At 52.1% G+C, this 22,544-nt stretch overlaps 1 protein-coding gene across 1 annotated transcript; it reads right to left on the bottom strand.

The window, feature by feature from the left end:
* Window positions 1-639: 639 nt before the first annotated feature.
* On the bottom strand, window positions 640-21,036 carry LOC132332979 (hydrocephalus-inducing protein-like). Its single transcript, XM_059857705.1, has 28 exons — window positions 20,884-21,036; window positions 20,308-20,406; window positions 19,416-19,625; window positions 18,433-18,561; window positions 15,958-16,135; window positions 15,242-15,447; window positions 14,383-14,513; window positions 13,314-13,450; window positions 12,554-12,675; window positions 12,284-12,466; window positions 11,772-11,924; window positions 10,463-10,702; window positions 10,213-10,278; window positions 9,569-9,718; window positions 8,988-9,175; window positions 8,632-8,814; window positions 8,292-8,411; window positions 6,335-6,494; window positions 6,057-6,229; window positions 5,702-5,900; window positions 4,899-4,998; window positions 4,265-4,364; window positions 3,633-3,801; window positions 3,187-3,425; window positions 2,804-2,876; window positions 1,987-2,191; window positions 1,380-1,612; window positions 640-795 (listed from the first exon to the last, which is right to left on the bottom strand). Exons 2-28 carry the CDS (start codon window positions 20,341-20,343, stop codon window positions 640-642), a joined length of 4,239 nt encoding a protein of 1,412 aa, XP_059713688.1. The 5' UTR covers window positions 20,344-20,406; window positions 20,884-21,036.
* Window positions 21,037-22,544: the final 1,508 nt, after the last annotated feature.

The following is a 22,544-nucleotide window of genomic DNA, read 5'->3' on the forward strand; positions in this document are numbered from 1 at the left end:
CAAATCCCCTTGCTGCAGTGAGATGAGACTTATGAAACAAGCAAAGGCACAGCACGAAAGCAGTACAAAAGCAAGAAGGCAGAAATAAATCATTGTCACCATCAGTAAAGATCATTTCCAAGAACAGTAAAAAAGCAATTGCTTATTAGCAATTGGACTTGTCTTGTTCCAATTCAGCCAATAAAGGGTTGAGGAAGGGCAGGTCAAAGCCCCAGTACACAGGTCCCAGGGCAGAGGAACTGGGCTCCTCTTTCATATCAGCTCCAATCACTCACATAAAATAGCCTAATGAATGCCAGGGAACCACAGAGGATCACTTAATTTTACAGAAGCAAAGAGGAAAATGTGACTGCTGTCTTGCTGGCACAGAAACCGCTTCTTCTAAACCTTTGTCCGTGGAAACGCCCAGGTCAGCTGCAGCACATCTGGGTAACTTCCAATTGGCTACCTAGTATTTCCCTGTCTTGACAGTTCTTCATACAGAATAAACCATCAGCCTCATTTTTCTACTCTAAGAGTTACTCCCAGATCATCTCATGCCTAAGGCTACTGAAAGCGTTAGAGCTAACAAGAGGCCTGTGCCTTCCCAGGGGAGAGGCAGCTATCAGTGAGGCCTCCCCCAATATTTCACAGGGTCAGTTACCCCTTGGGCATCTCAAGGGAAGCCTCGAAGGTGCAGTCGTAGCTCTGCTTGTCTGGCGGAGTGAAGGTCACCGTAGCAACGGCAGAGGACGAGCCACGAATGGACATCTTGACTGGATCCAGCTTGAAAATGTTGTTGATAAGGCTTTGTTCCTTGGGGGAACCCAGAGAGCAGTGTTAGGAGAAAACACCTTTCAACATGACACAGTTTTATTCATAAATGCATTACTGAGAACAGCCCCAGACATTGTGTCTTTCTTCCTGCTTCCCCGGGCAGGCTCCCATCCTCCCGGGGAATGCTGACCTTGTGCTAAAGCATTGGGTGTTTGAGTGCAGGAGGCTGCCCCAGCCTATATGGGAGATGGGCACTGCATGGAAGACTCTGCAAATAACCCAGAACTGGCCTTCAAAGAGAAGGAAAAGCCAGGGAGCCTGAGGAGATGCTCTGCTTTGAGCCCTGACATGTCAGTTCATAACAGCCCCTCTCTGCGTGTGCTTCCAGGAGAGCTTCAGAAGGATTCACTTCTCCCACCAAAGACCCAGAGGTGTGAGCCAAACCTCTCCTGAGACATGCAAAATTCCACACAACTGTTCCCTGGCTCTGCTGCTCTCCCCTGCAGTTTGACCTGCACTGAGCTAGACTAGTCTGGGCCACAGGCAACAATGCATCTGGAGAACAAAATAGGCTCTCGCACAGCCCTTAGAGGGCAACCACCACCTTGGCCTCCTGTTCTTACCTCTCCAGGCAGGGGTTTGATGGAGAGGGCCACGTCACATGGCAGACGGCAAGCATTGCAGATACTGAAATGGGTTTCTGCCTCTTGCCCAACCTGAACCTTGCTGAAGATGAATCTGTTCTCATCTCTGACAAAGAGGCCCGTGCCTTTCACCGACTGCAGCTGGTGGCTGAGGTCGGCGCTGCTGCAGATCGGATACTCCTTGAAGATTGACGCGACATTCTCAACAAGTCCTGTGGACACACCAGAGGGATGAGCACGGAGAAGCCTCCCTGATGAATTTGTCTAGACCCTGCTGGCCTCTCAGAAGGCTCGATAAGCCCTTTCTGCCCGGGTGACTGCTAAACCCAGCCTTGGGTGGGGAGCTGGCTGTGAGGATGGAGCCCAGTCAACCTCAGTCTTAGAGAGCACTGCTTTCCTTTTATCCTTCCATGCATCCCTCCGAGCCTGGGAGGGATAATGAGTGAACTGGTGGACTTGAAGAGGGCTGGAACCTCTGAGGATTTTAAGGTGGGACAGCAAGGCTAGCGTGCCTCTCTATCCAAGCAGCAAGTTGAGGTGCTGATCAGCAGCAAGTGTAACCAAGGGCACTGTGGGCAGTATGTACCTGGGACGCAGGTCTCGACAATCAGGGTGAAGGGAATGCCGAGGGGATTGTCTGTGGGGTCTCTGTCCATGATGTCAATGTAGATCTGCTCCTCCCATGTCCCCTCCTGCTCTGCGAGGCACTCCACTTTGATCAACTGCATGCGTGACGGATGGACGGAGCCGGAGCAGGGGGACACTGTGAACATGCCAAGCCTGAGGTGACCCTGCAGAAAAAGTTCCAGGAGAGGCTGATGGCTAATAGCTGTGCCTTGAGCACCCCAGTAAAGAGTACGTCCTGCCTTGGCCTCCAGATGGGCCCAAGCAGCCAGTCCCAGGGCAGGGAAGGATGACTCCATGGCCCAAAGGTAGCCCCAGGCTGAGAGCAACAAGCCAAGAGGAGCTGCAAGCCTGTCCCAAGTGGCAGAGAGAAAGGAGTTGGAGTGTAAAGAATGAACGTGGTAGCTGTGATCCTTCAACCTCAGAGGTAATACAGGAGAGCAGAAATAGCTGTGAGAAATGATGGGAGACAGATAGGGGACTGGGAAGAAGAAAAAGTAATGTCTGAGCTCTGTGGACTGGGAGTTCAGTGGGGGATGTTTTTGCTTCTGAGGTGTTCACAGACCTATGCTGGCTAGCAGCTACCAAACACAGGACCTGCTCCCCTCTGTTGACCCCATAACTCCAGGTCACAGCCAGAGTACAGGACTGTCAGTAGGACTGAGCAGATACTGGTCTTGTAGACCACATCCCACCCTATGGCGATGAGCCCCAGCCTGGGCACAGCAGCATCTTCTCACATCCCCTGCAGCAGCAGCAGGGCAGCAGGAGTCACCCACCTGTGTCGAGGAGCCTGATTTCCTTCCTTTTGAGCGCTTTTTAGCTGATGGAGCAGACTCCCCTTGCTTTGAACTGAGAGGAGAAAACAGAGGTATCTGTCATGCTGAGCTCCCCTGCCTCAAAGGCCAAAGCTGGCGTTCCTCCTCACAGAGGAAAGCCTTCCTGCTCCTGATGGCTCCCAGAGAGCAGCCAGCAGCTCCTATTGCTGGACTGAGCAGCTCAGTCACCAGCTTTGTACTATACATGGGGATACTGAGGTTTTTTTTTGCTCCCTCTCCCCAAGCCAGGGACGCAAATGGACGATAGCCCAAGTCTCCTGGCTGCCTGCCACATACCAGCTGTGGCGTGTATGACAGGAAGGGTGGTGCAGGGCTTCTCAGACCTTTTGCTTTCCAATGCAGATGCAAGCTTGGGTTCTCGGCGGATGTGGAATTTGAAGCTGAGCGTGCCGTTGTTCTTCAGCACAACAGTCCGGCTCTTCTTGGTGCCCTTGATCATGGCTCCGAAGTCGGTGGGTGAGGCAGGCACAATGCTGTACTTGCTGTACTCGGCTTTGGCCGACACTCTTATTGGGATGTTGGTAACAGCCTGGCCTCCTTCACCTGAGCTGGCATCTATCACCTGTGTCCACAGGAAGGATGGTAAACAATAAAGACGCCGGCCAGAGTCTCAGCTCCACTTAGGAAGCCTCCCAAATGGTGCTGAAAGACTTTGTTTGTGTACGTAGGAGAGAGGATTCTCCAGTAAAGCCCTCCTCCCATTAGAAACCTATCCTGTTTACGCTCCCAAAACACCGTGTGATAACACAGCCTGGCCCAGGCAGCTCACCTGGCAGTAAAGGATGGGTATGTTCTTGAGGAGGATTTCACTTGTGGGGTGGAAGATTATCTCAACACTCGCATCAGGGTGGGAGGCATTCACCATGCCCGACTGAGGTGTAACAGTGAAGTAGGATGCCAAGTCTTGCATCCTGGGACCTGCACCCTTCAGCGTGAACCTGGGGAGAAAGGGAAGGAAGGAGAGCCCTGCAGTTACAAGTACAGGTGCCACCAGCACAGCCAGGACTTTGCATAGGACCAGAAAAAAAAGGGAGAGTCCAGCTCTGCTCAGGGAATCCTGGATCTTGACAGAGAGTGCAGACAATCACAAGATTACTGCAAAAAATTTTTCATTCACTTCTTTACAGAGTCTCAGAAAGAGAAAGGAAGGAGGTGACCACCAAAGAACGGCAATGAATCTCAGCATTTCAGTGGCTGAAATTTCTGGGGCTCTCCTTTGGCCTCCAGCTGAGCTGTGAAGAACTGCTGGTTTGTGGCTGAATTCTCTGGTAAAATAATTGAGATCAGAGAGCCCAGGTTTTGTATATACCATGAGGTAGCCAGCATGGAAACAGGTTCTAGCCATTGACAGAGGGAGAATGAAGGCCTGGGAAATGCTCACTACCAGGCAGCTGGACTCACCTGTACTCAATCCTGTATATCCCTTTGATCTTTAGACTCAGGACTTTCTTCACCTTATCCAGGACATTAATTGTTCCAAATTCCAAGCTTCCATCTGCACCTGCAGAAAATCCACAGCGTGAGGTCAAACACAGTATTTGTGAGCTGCTGCAGAATACACCAGCTCACAAGCAACATGGAGGTCTCGGTGCAAAGCCCTTTTCAGCAAGTTTCCATTCTTGAAAGTGGTTTCCAACTACTTGTCTGCCCTTTCTCTTCTTACCCAAAGTATCTGCAGGCTTAGTAGCAAAAGAGCTCGGCTCCCATTTCCTCACTCCCAAGCACAAATCCAATTACTTTATATGCTGCACTGAGCCTGTGGGCGTTGCCTGTTCACATCACTGTTGTTTCAAAGCCCCCAAATTCAATCTGCACATGAAGCTGCACACTTCAAAGTTCAGAGGGGAAAGACTTAGGGCTGTCAGAGCCCTGACAACGCTTTATTCCACGCAGCTTGCAGAGTATGTGCTTTACGTATCCGTGCCTTCCTTGCATGCTGTCCCATCCCACCCCATCCCATCAAGTGCTTTGGTTGCCCACCTCCCAAGATAATGCAGTGCACCTGGACTGCTTTGTTTGGGGGGCATCCACTGACCTTCAGGCATGTCAATGCCCAGAGAAACATCATAGACCTCTGCAGAGATTTTGATGTTTTCTGTCTGAACAACCCCCAGGATGTTTTCTGCATCTGAAACCTGAGGCAGCAAGAAACAAACATTGTTCAGATTATTCTTCTGGTAGACAGCCTGTAAAGTCCTTGTCTCTGCTGGCTGCTTTCCCTATGGCCTCCCTGGCTTCACAACCATTGGCGGACTCCCAAGCTTTGTTAACCTGTTCCTCTCATGGGCTGTCCCAGTGGGATTCTGCTGCAGTAAAAAACCCTATCAGCCCAACTCTGCACTCCTACAGCAGGGAATGCTGCTGCTAAAGCATCCTTGAGAGGCACAGGGGTGTAAGAACAACCACAAGAAGTATGAGGTGTCTCAGAGCAGTGGCATTGACAACCCTCCCAAATCACCTAGCACCCTGTCTGAAGGGCAGCCCCTAAGCAGGGGGCCAGGGAACAAAATCCCACAGGGAGAGTTTGTTGTACTATGCAAGAGCTTCAGACAAAGTCCAGGAGGAATACAGAGATCACGCTGCAGTCTGTACAACCAGACAACAACCTTCAACCATTCACAGGGACGAGGTGGTTGTGGTACAGGCTCAGGATGCAGTGTCTGCCTGTCTGGGGGGATGTGGATGCACTGCACGTTCTGGCAAATGCTGTGTAGAGGCAGAAGTTGGGGTCACAGCACCCTTGTGTCTGGCGGGTGCAGCTCTTCCTGACTCTGTCCCTAGCAGCACATGGCTGCTCACTATGCCCTGCTCTGCCAGGCAGGCCACAGTCCCTCTCACCTCTAGTCGGAGGGTCTTCTCAATGCTGCCAATCTGCTCAGCCTTGAAATGCAGTGTCACTTCAAACTCTGAGCGGGGATCAAGGATGCCATTATTTTGTGACAAGGAGAAGTTCTCAACAAGGTCATCCAGCCCACGGAGCTGCCAGGCCATGGGCAGCATGCTGTTGTTTTTCAGGACGAAGGTCCTGCAGTCAGTCCTGCAGAGACAGGAAGGCACTTGGCATTAGCTGCTGGATGGTCACACCGGCCTCGCCACTGAATGCAACTTGGGGCAGCTCCATCCATGCCCCAGAAACCAGAGTCAAACGTTTTCTCTTTGTCACAAGTTTTGGATTGCTTGTGGGATGACTGACCTGTGCAGAAGCAGTTTGTCAAAAGACAGCTCCCGGGTGCTGACCTCCATCTTCATGCCCACCCCATAGCAGCACAGGCTGAAGACCACTGGGTTCGGGTTCTTCTCAATGCTGCAGACGAGTTTGTCTTCCAGGAAGCCAGGGGAAGTGGGGTATGCCCAAATGGTCAGCTCCTGCACATGGTCCCACAGGAAGAAATCAGAAGAGCTCTGTGTGTGAGCAGGAGAAGCAGCCCCTGGGCACTTCTGTGGTGCCTGCTCTACCTGCCCTTCTCCTACCTTCTTCTCCTTTGGTTTCAGTCTCATGCGGGGAGGGTTCAAAAGGAACGTATCTGCTTCCCCAGCATTCTCAAAGGAGAATCGGACCTTTACGTCCGTGGGGGAGTTGTTGAAGATGGTTATATTTTCAGAGTTGCCAGGACAGTTCTGGGTCTTGTACCTGTCAACAAAAGGGGAAAAGGCTGAAAAGACTGTTACCTTCGCCACACACCAAGGAGAGCACCATGTGCACCCGAGGAAGCAGTGCTGGAAGACCTTGCTCTAACAAACAAGTGAGGGAAATGGATCCCAGTCAGAGGCATGGCAAGGATCCTTGCTGTACTTTGATGCCTTCCCCTGGATGAAAGCCACAGGGGCTACTTCTAGCTGGACAGCTGGGTTTCTGCAGGGTCTGTTTCCCAGGCGAGCAGGCAGGCTCAGGCCGGACAGCTCAGCCTTTTGGAGGCTGGGTGTTCAGAAAAACGAACTGCTCTATAGCCACAGCTACCTTAGCAAGCTTAAGTGATAGTCAGCTCTTAGTGATCTCAGCTCTTTTATAGTTTTCAGCTCTTAGCTTGCTAAAGGCGCTCTCGGCTAGCAGTGGCTTCCAGGCAAGCAGACGGTGAGAGAGAGAGAAGAGGCCTCGGAGATTCCACAGCGAGGGTCTATTGAGGGGTCCGTGAAGGGTTCCAGGGACAGCTCTTCTAGCCAGAATGGGCTAAAGTAGCCCCTTATATAGGGGTAGAAGGGATCAGAAACTGTCCAATTGTAAGGGTTAGGGGAAAGTAACCTATGGGGTGACAGAGAAATATGCTTAGGTCTTGGAGGACCAGAGAGAGGGCTTCTGGCTTAGTTACTATGACTTGGCATTTTCTTATCTCTAGGCCTCTGTCCTCCAAGGGACTCTAGCAAGCCCCGTGTCTGCTACACCTGGACTTGGTGCCTCCACCCCAGAAGCCTGATGATGCTCAGGCCACTTTGAGAGTTTTTAATACAACATAAATTCAAGGGTGCCTAGAAAAATAACAGTACAGCAGGCACACGGGTTCTTTCCCCTTCTTTCTTGAGGTGCCTTCCCTGCAGGGTATAAAGAAAGGCTTTTGGAAAAAGAGTTTAGCTAATCTCTCTCATAAAAGTCATGAAACTGCTTTGGATTTCATGGGTTAGCTCAAAGTCTGAGAAAGAAATATAAAGCATCAATTCCCAAGAGGAATGCAAGAAGGTAACAAATGACCCTTCTCTCAGGTGTGGAAATTCCTTCGGAGTGAAAGGGCTAAAGAGGCAAACAGAAATCCCAAACCACCCATCTACCTGGCTAAAGATCGTGTGGTTTTTTTAAACTATTTCAGTTTCATTTCCTTGGGTTGTCTAAACAGACCTAACCCTCCAGAGTTCCTATGGAGACAAGAACTTAAATCCTATTAAAAAAACTAGTGACAGTAAAAGTAGAAATATACAATAGCTTCAATGGCCAAGTGTTTAGGCAGATTTTATCCAGCAGCTGGGATGCAATGTCATTACAGGAAAATGTAATTCCTGCTGTACGTTCCCCCCGACACCCATTGGCAGGTTAATAATAAAGTCTTATATAATTACAGATGAATGAAAGTTTTACAAAACCATCTACAGAATAATTGCTTGATCAGGCTACCTGCAGAGCTCAAAGCACTTAAAAAGCCACCATAAAGTTCATTTCCTAAGGGGTGAAGCTGAGATGTGGAGGGGGACAGAAGTTGCCGTCTAACACCTTTGGACTGGCGGCAGCACGCGGCTCTGGTCACCAAGGCAGCCACGGAGTAGGCAGAGCAGCTCCTCCAAGGCTCATTTGCCTCTTATCTGCTCAAGTTCACATCTGTGGTCCTTCAAACCTATGTGTCTCCCAGGACTCTGCCAGGGACTGCCCTGGATTGTGCCACCAGGACAGCATGTCTCTCCAGGCATGTCCAGAAAAGTACAAGGCCCAGCAGGGAGCACATACCACTCTCTTGATCTCCCACACAGCAGCGGTCCAAAGTGGAATTGCTTTGTGCTCTCAACATATTCCTTGAAGATGACTTCACCTTCCTTCATGGTCGCCCTCCACTGTGGAAACACCACCCTGGGCAGAGAAAGGGGGGAAGGAGGAGCTATGAGATGCTCCAAGTAGGAAATGTAGTCAGAAAGCCATAACCCTTCCTGGTGGCTGAGGTACCATCTGCCTTCCCAGCTCCCAGCACAGGAAGAGGTGCTGGGCAGCCTCAGGCAGTATGATCTGCCCAGCCCTGGCTGTGAGTTCAGCGGCAGCTGTGGTGTGGGAGGCTGCCAGGGGCCAGCCTTACCGTGGGTTCTGGCTGATGCTGGGGTACAGGCCAGTGCCACTGCAGGGCAGCTTGTACTGGCGCTTTGATGGCACAAGCTCAAAGCTCAGTGTCTGCTCAAACCTCCCTGGCTTTTTGGCGAAGAAGTTGACCTTCAGTTCCACCTCACCCTGGGCAGGCACTATCCACCGGTACTGTTTAAGCCTGGCAATTAAAGAGGAGGCTTCAGACATTGCTGAGGAGCAAACGAAACAAGGAGGGTGCACTCGCCATCCCATGAGGCACTGGCACAGGGTCACTGTGGAGCTGGGAATGATGGACCTTGTTTGGCAAGAGGACCAAGAAGTAGAGACATCACCTCCTCCCGTGAGGCTCACCTGAGGAATACTGTGGGGGTTGAGGCCCTTTCCAGCGTACTTTTGGATCTTGTTGCAGAAGAGGCCCGGGAACTTTCTGTTCTCCGTGTGGAGATCTGCTTCTCCTTTGCAGATCTGTCTCTGCTGGTTGCTTTACCCGTCTTTGGTTGGCCCTTGGCAGAACTGCCCTTTGCATCTGGGGCCTTGGCCTAAGGGGAGAGAGAAAAGGGAGGGAGAGGTGAGCCCTGAGACATCCCCATTCTGGAAAGCAAAATGGGGGTTTGTTCACCAACAGAAAGAATAAATAAGTCCACCTGCCCATGGGCTTGGTCTTCCTTACTGGTGTTTGTTTTGCCTAGGATGCCCCTTCTTATGCAAGACCCTCTCCTCAAACAAGGTTGATGGTTTTAAGTAATTTTTTACCTCTTGTCTTACAGAACTGCTCTGTCTCCAGCAGAGCTGTCTCTTTTGTCCCATCCCTGACAGAAAGGAGACCTGCAGACATGGGGCCCCACCACATCTTCATTACCTCTCCACAATGATCCCTTTCCGTCCAACCTGTCCCCCATGCCCCCCATGCAACCCGGTCCCTGCCCTGGCACCTTCAGTGCTGGCACCACTGGAGCACCCAGCAGATTGTCCTGCACACGCTCTGCAGAGCCCAGCCGCTTCTCTGGGTACTCGACACTGGAGAGCACAGCAGCAGGGGAAAGGGGAGGGCTGTCGGGATGCAGTCCCAGATGTTCCAGCATCTAAAACAGAAGAGAAAATCCTGTTTATACTTCTGTCACCTTCATCCTCACAACTCCTTCTTTAAAGGCACTGAGCTTTTGGCAATGGGGTTTTTGACTTATATGATGTACAAGTGCTTTGTTATGCCCAGTGGGGTGAGCAGGCTCCAGAGCAGATGCAAGAGCTACAAGCCAGACCGGGAGAGAAACCTCTTCCAAGTGACTCAGCTGAAGAAAACAATGACCATGAGCTGCCCTGTCCTGGGACCATTTAGAATGATTTCCAGGCTGGGAGACTCTGAATAGATGGGACACTTGGACACAGAGCACGCCCACTTCCTGCCCATCTGAGGGATGGTGATAACCTCCCCATTCACATAGATGCTACAGAGTCATTGTGGAACATCATCAGGGGTCTGGACAAGGCTCTGTGCCATTAGCACCTGGGGGGGGACACAATGCTCCAGGGCCCACAAACATGGCAAGCTCAAGATCTGGGCCTTGCAGGGTTTTACCTGGTCTTCCGCTGGCAGCTTCCCATCCCTCAGGATCTCCCCAGTCAAGGTCTTCGGATCTGTGACCTGGATGTCCAAGCACGGCAACGCAACACAACACAAACTACTTAGTTTAGGTCCTCCCACAGTATATCAGCAGAGCTGGCTTTGCCCTGGGGATTGCCTCCATCTCCCTGGCACAAGCCTGGCAACACTGGCGTGCTGTGAAGCTTGGGCAGCATGTACATGGGGACCAGACCTGCCTTCTCACCTTCTTCTTCTCAAGGTGCTGCTCATCAAAATCCAGGGAGTAAAACTCAATGGGAAAGTTGCATGGGTTCTTCACCACCACTGTGGCCTCCACCCCAGTGCTGTCCACCAGCATCCATCCCATCTTTAGTGCTGGAGGGCTGAACTCCAACCGCGGCTCCAGACCTTGTCCGGAGAGCTGCAGCTTTAAGCAATTGCTGCTCCCATTAATGTTAAGCTCCAGCTCATTCTTGTAAGACCTCTGTAAAAAGAAAAGTGCAGGAAACTCTTTCATGAAGTCTCAGGTGACAGGACCCCAAATACAACAATGCTTGCCCCAAGGTCAGGGTGTTATCAGTCCCTCCAAGGTGAATGCAAACCAGATATTTACTTATGCTAGGGACTAGAGCATCTGTAGTAGTCTGGGTCTGAGTAACTGGGATGAATCTTGGTGTGCACTGTAACTGGGTATTTGGTATCACATGGATGTACAATGGACTGTCAGGCGTTTTCACCTAGTCCTGCAGGAGTGCAATGCTCATGGGAGGGGCCCTCGGGGTTACAGTGTCCAGACACAGTCCTGGCACTGCTGCATCAGGCAAACGCCAACTCCAGGCAAATGAGCTCTTGCTGGCCAGAAGTAAGGGTCAGCATCTCTGCTTAGTGTTAGGCTCTGGTCCAAGCCAGACACAAGATGGTTACATTTCTTGAGCAATTAAAAGATCCCTGGGACTGTGTGTGGGCACAGAAGCACTTGTGTCCGTGCTGGGACACACTGCCAGTTTCCGAGACCCAGCGGCCACAGGCAAACCACTTTTGGGAATGCTCCATCCTTTGAGCTGAATCCCCAGCTGCACGGGAATGTGCAGGCAGGCCAGAGCCCCAGGGACTGCTGGCAGCACATCACCACAAGTGCCTGTCCTGCCGTGCCCAGGAGGGTGTGTGGTGGCTGTTTGGTCTGTCAGTCCTGCAGCAGGGTGAGCCCAGACTGGCCATTCCAGGATTATCCTCTGTGAGCGGTCAGCTGCCCTGCACCGAGTGTGGCAGCTGCAAATGCAGCCAGGCAAGGGGGAGGCTGGGGGGAGTTGGGCACATCCCCCCCATGTGCCAAGGGGCAACCTCCAAGCCCTTGGGCTCTCTGTGCAAGCTCCCTGTGGGCATTTCAAAGCACATCTCACGGGAGTGCTCTGTGGGGTGAACTGAGCCACGCAGAGTACAGGGCTTGCAGAAAGCTGCCTGTGAAGGCAGAGCTCCTACCACACTCTCTGCACCAGGCCCTCATTTCCAGATAGCCCTGACAGACCTCCTGGGCTGACATCTGCCAATCTCACCTCCTCCTTGGGTGTAAATGTGATTTGCAGCTTCTGCCACCTTCCTGCACCAAGGGTTCCTTTGGAAGGCTTCACTTCAAAGGGACAGGGCTCATCCTCCAGCGCCTGCTGCTTCTGATGTACGGCTGGTGTCATGTACATGTGCTGATTGTTCTGGGCACAGAAACCAATTGTGTGAGGTCTCCTCGTGCTCCGAGACACTGACACAGTGCTGAGAGCACCCACAGCCAAACCAAGTGTGGCTCCCATAGCCTACAGCTGGAGGGAAAACCTGTAGACAGGGCAGGCAGATAGGGAACTACTGTGCTCAGAGGAAGAGGAGGAATGGGTGAAGATGGCAGAAAAGCAAAGCATCCGCTAATGGAACAGGTCCAGGCAAACCAGCCTTAATCTAGACCCTCAGAAGCTTCCTCAAACACGCTATAGACCCAAGTGCTCAGGCAGCCACAGAAGCAGAAATGGCAAGAATCACAAAGAAAACCCAACCAAGAAGTTATGGGCCTGTGCTTTACCTTCTGAACAGGCTTGATGGACCATCGGCAGGGTACTCGGAACCAGTTGTAGAGCTGGATTGTCTCAACCTGGCACTGCCCAACGAGCAGAGCAGAGAAGTGCAGAGTGTTCTTGGAGAGTTCGAGTGACAGCTCAGACACAGCGGCACGCAGACGGATGTTATATGTGGGGCCTTTTTTCACCTGGAGAAGGACAGAGAATTCAGCAGAGGGTGCAGGTGACATCTGCTGCTGTGCCCAGCCTGCTGCCTGCCCCAAGAGCTGTGGTACCTCTATGGGCAGCAGCACATCCACGTCACCCCGTGGCTGCCGGATACTTTCAAAGCGCACGTCAAACGTCCTGGTGTGGCTGTGGGGCAGGCCCTGCACCTGGTCCAGCTCCACGCTGAAACCTTGAACAGATGAACACAAAGCAGCTGAGATACACAGGAAACACAAAATTTGTCATAAGCACATTAAGACCTTACAGGTGTCCTGGCTGAGAGGTCTGGCAAAAGCCCCACGCCGTGCTGTGACCTGGACAAAAACTTAAGAGTGCACCTGAACACCCCTCAGACACAGTGAGCCACTGTGTGATGGAAGGGCAGCCTTGCCTCAAGGCCTCTTTTGGAAACCTCTTTTGATCCACCAGAGGATCTCACAGGCTGTTTCCTCAATAAAGGCTGAATACAGGTGCTGTGATAGTGTGAACTCCAAAAAAAGCGCTTCCAAAACACATCAGACCCCGCTGGATGGCAAAATAAGCCCACAGAGTGCCCAAAGAAACTTGATACTCATGGGATCCAAGGGCTGAATATGCTGAGAGGTGACCAGGGTGATGAGCCCATCTGGCCTCTGTACAGGAGCATTAGGGCTGTCACAGGCAGGCCAGGTCCCTGGGCATGGCTGGCCAGGATAGTTCTGCCTCTAAAGCTCCCTGCAGAGGCACTGAGAAGAAAAAGCTCAGAAACCTCCCCAAGTTCAATGGCTTTAGCTAATCTGTCTGAGACACCTCCTTCAAGCCCACAGAAGTGTCTCCAGCACTGCTTACCTGTGTCCTGCAGGACAGATACATCGATCTGGAAGGACACTGGGATCTGCCCAGGGTTGGTGATCTCCAGAGTGCTTCTCTCAGTGAAACCCTTACGGACAGTGCCCATGTCCAGGACATACTCAGGCAGCTCAACTCTGCAAGGAAGATTAAGGACAGTCCTTAAACCACAGCCTGGCTATGCACCCAAGTGGATGGAGGATACAAATACAGTGGCTATTTCTTTATTCACTGCTGTAAAAACTCAGCTCAAGCCCATGAAACCCATGGCCTGACCACCTGGCAATGACTTTGGGAAGTCAGGAGTGCAGGTCCTAGGTTTTTTACCACTAGTAAACGGTACCTGAAAATAAGTTTAAAATGGACACTGGCCACAGCTCCTCTGCCATGAAAACCCAGTGTAAGTGAGTACACTAGGTCTCCACTGCTCTCAATCAAACTGCTTAGCCTAGTATACAGCCTGAGCCTGAAATTGCTTTGGGGCCTAGGAACAAGATTTGCCTGCACAAGAAATCTCCATTGCTCTGCAGCCAGATCACATGATCTGTTCTGCAGAGCATCTTCTTTCTGAATTGAAGCTCCGGAGCCGTGCTTGTGCTGCATCATGATGTTTCAAAGGGATGGACCAAGCCGTGCCATCCCACCAGGCTTTAAGCCATCTGACTTTGGATTTTACAGGGTTTGCTGACATGTGCAGTTCCCTTCTCCTTTTGTTTAGTGTGCTCTGTTAGTTGGAACCAAGACACCAGCTGGGAGTTGTTTCTTTCAGAGCTAGTCAGCAGGAACAGAATTTGTGCTGTCTGGAAGGGCTTGAAGGCCTGCACTGGCTCCCCCAGCTCTAGGGACAGAACCTGGGGGGAGCTGAGCAGTCCAAAGCTCAGCGGGGGGCTGGGGAAGGGAGGACACTCCACTGCTCACATGCTGCGTGTCACAGCCACCAGGACCAGACCCTTTCTGGAGTCCAGGCTATTCCCAGCTTTGCAGACACAAGGAGCTCTCAGGAGAAGGGGACAAGGCTGGGTATTCCCCACGGGGAACCTTGGAGATGGGGATGGGAGTCCCTACTCACTTGACAAGGCTCTGGCACAGTTCTTTGTCAGGGAACTTGCTCTCTGGGGAATGGGGTGTGAGCTTTTCCTGCATCTCCAGAGCAGCCTTCTCAATCAGCGTCTTCACCGTGTTTATCTGCTGAGTGTTTGGCTAAGGAAAGGGAAGACAGGGGCTGGTTAGCAAAGGTCCTTCACAAGGCCCAGCTTGTACCTGAGAAAGGATCCCAACCCGCTCTTGTTGGGAGGGGGTGTGGGGTCCTTCTGTCTGGCTGCTCAGTGCCTGTGACACCTCCTGCTCCCTCAGCCAGGACCTCATCTCCAGAGAAGTAACTCCAGCATCTTTGCCTGCCCAGACACTGTAAGCAAAGCTGATCTGGCCAGGCAGACAGACAAGCCAGGAACCTTCCAGAGCTCCAGATACTTGCCTGCCCCCAGTCAGTACCACGGCAGCTTGGACAAAAACTGTCTTGAAAAGGAACCAGGACCAAGCTGGTGCCTCTTGGAGATGAGCACCACCAGCACAGCCCCAGGCCACAATCAGGCAGCTGCTGTTAAGGTCTGTAAATCTGTCTGAGCTTGGGTTGGGACCAACAAACTTCCCAGCAATGACCTGCATCTCCTTCAAAGCACCATCAACTCCATCCCTGGAGCATGGCCTTCAGGATCTCTCCCTGGGGTAGCCAGGAAGCTGGTGCAGCCCCAGAGGAGACCATGACCAGAGTGGCAGCCCTAGGGACAATGCTGAGGTGACACAAGGTTGGAAGTGGGCAGGGAGGTCCCAGGTGTCATCAGGGCACTGGGGAGCTGCTGTGAGCTGCAAGGGGTTCAGGTGACATGGAGAGGGTGGCATGTGCCAAAGAAGGCTGCAGCTGTTCTTACTGCAATGCCAGAGTCAAGCACATCAGGATTCAGGTTCCCAGTCTTCGGACTCAGACTCTTTGCAGTCCGAGTTTTTTGGGTCTGAGACTTCAAGGTCCCAGTCTTCAGGCTTTGAGTCTTCTTCCGATCAACGGATTTCTTCCTCTGACTGTGTTCTTGCGCGAGTTTTACGAGCTGTGTCAGAGGCTTCTCATCTTTTTCATTTTCTGAAGGAAGAAAACATCCACAAAAGAGAAGTGTGAGCAAAGTGCCAGTCTTATTTAAGCTGGGAAGTCCCTGCCTCCCAACACTGGTTTCTTCCAGAAAGAAATCCCTCAAGCCATCTATGGAAAGTGGATGCTGCTGCTCCTCTCTGAATCCTCATGTTTGCTCCCACCCATCTCCCCCCCCACAGAGGAGCATCTCATCCCCTGCAATGTCACACATATCCAACCCTGCCAGAAGCCCTGCCAGCCTCTCTTGCAGCCTTCCCAAACCTTTCACTCTAGCCATCACCCTTCAGGACCCTGCCAGATGTGCTGGCAAGCTGATTCCTGGGACAAAGCCCACGTGGGATCCTCTGCTCAAGACTCATGAAGCAACCAGGGGGCTTGAGTTGGTCTGGCAGTCCTGCAATCCTCCAGGCTTGCTGGAGGGGAGCATGAGCTGCCCTATGGGCATATGGTAGGGAACAAAACCAGAGGGGCCCTTCCTGGGGGCAGACAGGCAGTGCCCACCTTTGATGTTCCAGGGCAGGTTCATACAGATCATTGGAAAGGATGCTTCTCCTTTCAGACAAATATTTTCCGGGTCCAGGTCACCCACTTTAAGCTGGTAAGTCCTGCTGAAAGCTCCTGGTAATCCTGGCATGTAAGAGAATTCCAGCACTTGCTTCTCACCAGGTGCAATGGAGCCCTGCAGGGACAGAAGAAGAGGGAGGAATGCATCAGAGTGTTTGATGGGGATGGCTCAGGGGACAGAAAGGCTGAGGAAACAGGTTCTCATCTAGAAGAAACCATCAGACCATATCACCCTCGTGATAAACATTACAGTGTTGGCTTTCACAACTGTTAGAGTAAATACTATGTGTTTTATAGTGTTGACTTTTGTAAAAGAAGTTTTGCTAAAGTTTAGAGTTCTTTTAATGCAAATGTTGTGTTGTGATACCAATGTTGGTGAAGAGTTGCTGTAATACTAACATTTAACCAGTGAAGGAATGGAAACCTGTTGAATGCGTCAAAAAGTAACAAATGACCAGGACTAGGACAACTGCAGATGCTTCAAAAAGGCGGGAGGGAGGAGGAACTATGTTAAAATATTTCAATATATATAAGCATTTGTAGATATAGATTAGGCTGATGCAATACCCAGGGTATATAAGGGGTGTTGCTGTGTTGACTGGTCTGTGCCTCTGGCTAAGCACCCAAGCCAAGCACCCAGCGCTGTTACTTCTGCTTTGTCCCCCATTGTCTCCTATTAAATGTTCTTTAAATTTTAACTGAGGAGTGGCCTTCATTTTTCAAACCTTCTACCTTCCTTGTGACCAAAAAGTCAAGCATCTGATCCCGGGGTGCCGTGTGTCCTCCCCATGGCTCATAAGGCTGCAGCCCCAGCACAGCCCAATGTGAGCACAGCCCGATGTGAGCACAGCCCTGCTGCTGATGGGGTTTGCCTTCTCCCAGCAAGAGCCCGCCTCATCAAAAAAAGGCTCTTCTGCTGCTGCTATGCAAAGGAAGTCCCCGCGCTAAGCAGGGCCAGCAGCTCCTCTCATCCCTTGTAGGAGACAGGCATGAAAAAATGGGAAAGTCAAACACTTCCTCTTCCCACTGCAAGGAGGGGAAAAAAGCAGGAGTGCTGCTTCGGCTCAAAGACATCCAGGCAGGACTGAGAAGCTTGGACAGCGATGGGATGCTGCAAATTTTTCTCCCTGCTCTTCCAGCCCCGCTGCTCCCTGGCCCCCTCACTGCCCCACAAAGCTGCTGCACAGCAACAAAGCTGGAGGAGGCAGGGAGCAGCAAGCCTAGAAAGGGATATGTGACCACACAGCCTGGGTGAGGTGACCCTCAGAAACGCTCCAGTGACAGCACAGCCTGAGATCTCAGCCGTCGGGGTCCCCAGAGTGACTGTGAGCAACCAATTAAATTTTAAGTTATGCCACAAGATATGTTATAAATCTACTTTCTGACATGGGGAGAAAAATTACTATAGGGGCTGTAGACGTGCTGGGAGCCTTTACACATGCCACGTGTAAAGGAGATCGCAAGGAGAAAATGCAGGCAAGCTCCGTGTCTGGGGGGCTGCAAGCGACCTCCCCCTTGGAGGTGGGCAGACCGCGAAGCCCAGGAAAATTTTTCCCGTCTGACCGTCTTCCTCAAATGGCTGAGTTACGGAAGGAATCTTAGAATATACAAGCAGTTAACGTTTTCCCCTGCCATTCTTGTTATTTTGTTGGGTTGGGAGCACCCGCAGGGTCCAGATCCCTGCAGAGCCTCTTCCTCCCTGTCCGTCTACGCTGCTGTCGCCGCTTCCCGGCTCACCACGGCAACCCAGTGCTCCGCTGCTTCCCCGAGGGAGCAGCCGCGTCCTGACCGTGACAAGCCGCGGCTGCTGAGCCCGGCCCGGCCGCAGCCCGCGGGACAGCCGGCCCCGCCCGGCGGGCACGCACGCTGGTGCGGCTGGCCCCACACTTGCTCCATGTGCCGAGCAGGACCCGACAGAGCGCCCCAGGGCTCTAGCGGTGACGCTCTGTCCCTGTCCTCTGTTGCTCTCTCCGTTTCTCATTTTCTTTCTCGCTCTCTTTTCTATCCCCTTCTGGTCGGGACCATACCCTTTCTTTACCAATAAACAGTCTTCAGATATAACGCCACGTTTGTGCCTTATTTTCATCTGAGAAATCTATCAAAAAGAATTCTCCTCTGCTCCCCTTACAGCAGGACAGACAATGGCCAACACACTTGTGTCTCCCACCGGCGTCTGCCCTGTGACAGCAGAGCCACCCACCAGCCAAGGCCGTGGGGGAGTCTGTCAGGAGAGCACTTGTTTGACCTTCTCTGGCCCCTGCAGAAATGGCTTACAGCTCTGTCTCTCTCATGGCTGGGTTTGGGGTTTTCCCCTCCGACTTCTTTCCTCCTTCCCCACCCTGTCTTTTTTCCCTTTAAAACTCTCCTGGAGCACCTGACACAGGGCTGGGGTCAGTCACTTGTGCTACTTACAGTGGTGGGGTTGACCAGAAACACTCCAGGCAGCTGCTGGTCTGCAGTGCTAGGGTTTAGCACCCAGCTGAATTCACTCCTGCAAGTGTTCTCCAGGGTGACCTTGCTGTGATGAATTTCGTTAAACATCTGGAGAGAAGGCACAGAAGAGGGAAGTTACAGACCTAGGGCTGCTGCTGGGAATCTCCTTCCTCTCTCCTGGGGCTGAAAGCAGACACATCATGGGAGCAGGCACCACGGAGGAGACAAGGGCACTTGGGAACCTGGGGAAGCCCCAAGCACAGGGCACCTGCACAGGACCAGGGAGCTCTGGCAGCACACAGAGGTGTGGTAACAACCATGTGAGGGCCAGCAATAAATGAACCAGGGGACATGGGCTCTCTGCACTCTGAGGAGTCACCAACAGCCAGGAGAAACAGAGACAGCACTGAGGCATTCCAGAAGAAAAGGTACCTGCATGCTAGTATTGGCAAACAACACACATGCAACAAGGGAGTCACCCAGGGCAACACAGACAGGGCCAGCAGTTGGAAATATCTGTGGGCTTTCAACTGAAAAAGAGTGAAGTGGGGATTATGCTGGGACAGTCTGTCCAACTGTAGTGACAGGAAGCCCAACTTCTTCCCTTGATTATTGTGTGGATTAAGCAAGAGCTTTAGACAAGAGCATCTCCTTGGAGGTCAGGCTTTAGGGTGGATTAGCAGAAGGATGTCTCAGGGACACATCCCTCAGAGCAGCCCCACTGGGACCCTGCCTGCCTCAGGAGGCAGTCTTAGGTACCCTGAAAAAGAGGCATTCCCAGCATTGTGGAGAGGGTTGGAGATGGCCATTTTAAACCAGCTTGGATGCCAGATGTGTCCCCCAAAGGTTGTACTTCCAAGCCCCAGAGCCAACAAAGGGGCTGGGAAGGGGAGGGAGCCCTGGAGCGAGGTGGGCAGGAACCCACCAAGGCAAGGAGCTGTGCCAGGGGATGTGTGTGCTACCTGAGAGCCACAGTCGATCTCCCGGGGGCTCAGGGAGTAGCTGACACAGGAGGTCTCCCCCGTCACCACCACCTCGTAGGTGGGGCCTCCCTCCACGTGGCACAGTGCCATGACATCAGAGATGGTGTTGAAGCCACTAGAGAAGGTGAAGGAGACCTGCTGGCTCTCTCCTGGCCGCAGCACACCTGACAGTGGCGCGATACTGAAAACCTGGATGGAGGACAGAAGAGATTGAGATGTTAAGCGTGGAAATGGATGCAGAAGAGCATCTTGGAGCAAAGTGCAGCTGTAGCCAGAGGGGCCTATTCCCTAAACACTGCCAGAATCATCCTAATCTTATCCTGCATCTGTGCCACTGACCAGTGAAGGGACCATGAGGAAAATCTTCTCCCATACTCACAGATCAATGCATTAATTAATACACTACATTAAAGTAAATGTCTCCTGCCAGTAGAAATTCTCTCTGATGCATGATTTGCCTTTAAAAAGCCTTTCTTACTGCTTTTAGAAAAGGTGGACACACAGAGTGAGAGCTCTTGGAGCTCAGGGAGCTCAGAGAAAAACTCCAGCCCAGCTCATCTGACTCCTGAGGCTTTTCCCCTTTCTCTCTGAAATATATGCTGCGTTCTCAAGGTGCCTCAGCAAAAGCTCCTGCAAAAATTTCCTATGAGATGAGGTCCAGGGGAAGCAATGCCCTCCATAGGTGCTGCATCCTTGGGCAGCCCTACAATGTATTCTGTACGGCCTCTCCAACAACCAGTTGCTTCAGCAGCACTTTGTGATGGGCCTGGAGGGACATGAGGCCCCTCTGTGGCCAATGCTGAGGGCCACCAGTGGCACTGGGAGCTCCAGCCACACTGACAATGTGCAAGTGAGACAGATTCCCTCTTACCTCCTCCACTTCGAGGGGAGTGTGCAGTACATCCATGGGGGATTTGACTCCCACGAGCCCTAGTGGGATGTAATACCGTCCACGGCTTTCTGGTGGCACCTGAAAACAAAGCCATTTTCTATGCTAGGAGGAAGAGACAGCCACTTTGCAAAGTCTCAGTTTATAAGACAGCTTCAGGGCCACCAACACCAGCTCTTGGGTGAAAGCAGAGACCTGCACACAGGTAGTCTGGGTTGGGTTGGGAAGAGGGTACATGGAGATCAGGACTCATCAGAGCTTGCTCTGGGAAGGAAGCTGGAAGTCTTACCATGATAAAAGCCTCATCTTACATTGTGAAGAAAACAAGGCAAAAAATCCCACACTCAGCACAGGCCTGTAGGAGTGAGCTTCTCCAAGGAAAATTCTCCTACTTCTCCCTCCCACTCACCCCATGTCCAGCCACTGGCCCTGCTGCCTGACCAGCCCTCAGGACACAGGACAGCAGGGCAGCAAAAAGGGAGGTCGGCAGCACAAGCATGACTTGGTGCTGGCAGGCTGGGGAGACAGCACAAACACTGGGTGGACAAGAAAATCTACCTCTGCTCCTGAAGATTGGGCAGGATCCTGCGATTCTTTCAGGGCCGTGACTGGCTCCTCTTTTCTGATCCTGAAGCGTCTCCTTCGAGATACTGAGGATTCCAAACTGGTTCTCTTCTCCTTTGGTGGTTTGGGTTGGAATTTAGGTGCGGAAAGCTCATATCTGGAATATAACATAACTATGACCAGGGACCTGCAGTGGGAGGGAGGGACACCTGCACCAGCAGCTCCTGGTCAGGATGCAGCCCCTGGCTGGGTGCTGGCATGTTGAACTGAGAGATGGTTTGATCCAGCCCTTCCCAATCCAGGCTGGAGCAGCTCTGTTCTAAAGGTAGCCCAGGGATGACACCAAGGTAGCAGTGGTGCAGCAGCTGCAACTGCTTCCATTGAGGAACTACAGAGGACAGGGATTAACACCTTGTGGGAAGGCAAAAAGCACGGTGGGAGCAGAAAAGACAGAGAAGGCAAGCAAAAAGGTGAGATTTGAGGCACCAAGAGGCAGACCTGGCCACTGAGGAGCCAGCACAGCCCCCCCCAGTGCCCAACGCCAGAAACTCTGCAGCTCCACCAGGGGTTTATCAGGAATGTTTCCCTGACAGTGTTGGGGGGGGTTGGTTGACATTTTCCAACACTCCCAGGTGACTCAGGTCACATTCCCCATTTTAAATAGAAGCAGGGTAACTCTGCTTGTGTTTCTAATGCCACGTGAGGGACATCGTTGAGCCGTGCCTGCCTGTCACCCTGCTGAGCTGCAAGCGCTCCCCACAGTCAAACGCCACCGCCAGGATGCTCTATTCCCAGACAGGCATTCAGGGCCTGCAATGACCTGCTCCCCAAAGAATCACTGCCTTTGGCTTTGTAGCTTGTTATCTATGGCTGGGTTTCTTTTCTGGCTCTCTCATCATAACCCCCAAGAGATCCCTACTCATCTATTCCACTGTCTTTAGTTTTAATGAATGGTTTGAGGCAACTTCCCAGGACCACGGTGCCCAGACAATGACATTTTTCACTCTAAAGTAGAAACTCTCTAGGAGGCAGGGATAGGAGATCATGTGATGAACAAGTCCTGCTGTCAAGCAGTACAGAACCCATAAGGGATATGTTGCAGTGAGGAAAAGTCAAAATGAGTAACAAGTGTCACAAAAAAAGGGAGTGAAGAATCCGAGGTGTCCACTGAAAGCTGACCCCTGGGAAAGAAATCATCGTGGCAGTAAAGGAGTTGTCTCAGCAAAGAAGGAAAGGGAAGGCTGTTAGCTGGCTGTTCAGCATCAGCCCAGGCACTAAGTAGCTCTTTGTCTGGTGCTGGGACTTTCTGGGCATCCTCCAGCACAATGCAAGGGAGGAAGGCAAGGAGCAGAGAGCAGCTCCTGCAGAGAGGACCCATCCCAAAGCAGAGGGGCCAGAAAGGCCTCCAGCAGCACTGTGGGAGCTGGGACTAGGAGCCCTTCATCAAGGTGAACATTGCCTCAGGCCACAGAGGTCTGAGAAAGCAGCTTTCACCCCAGCTTTCCTTCCCAGGGGAAACCACTGTGGGGGCTACGCAGCACCAAATTGGTGGAAAACCTATTCCCTGAGCATCCAGCCTGAGCACAGCTGGTCAGTGTTATTTGCACAAGAAAAAGTCAGAAGCAGTCTGTCAGATCCTAGGCAAACAGCTTTCT

Source organism: Haemorhous mexicanus, chromosome 12 (assembly GCF_027477595.1).
Source record: "Haemorhous mexicanus isolate bHaeMex1 chromosome 12, bHaeMex1.pri, whole genome shotgun sequence".
Lineage (NCBI taxonomy): Eukaryota > Metazoa > Chordata > Aves > Passeriformes > Fringillidae > Haemorhous > Haemorhous mexicanus.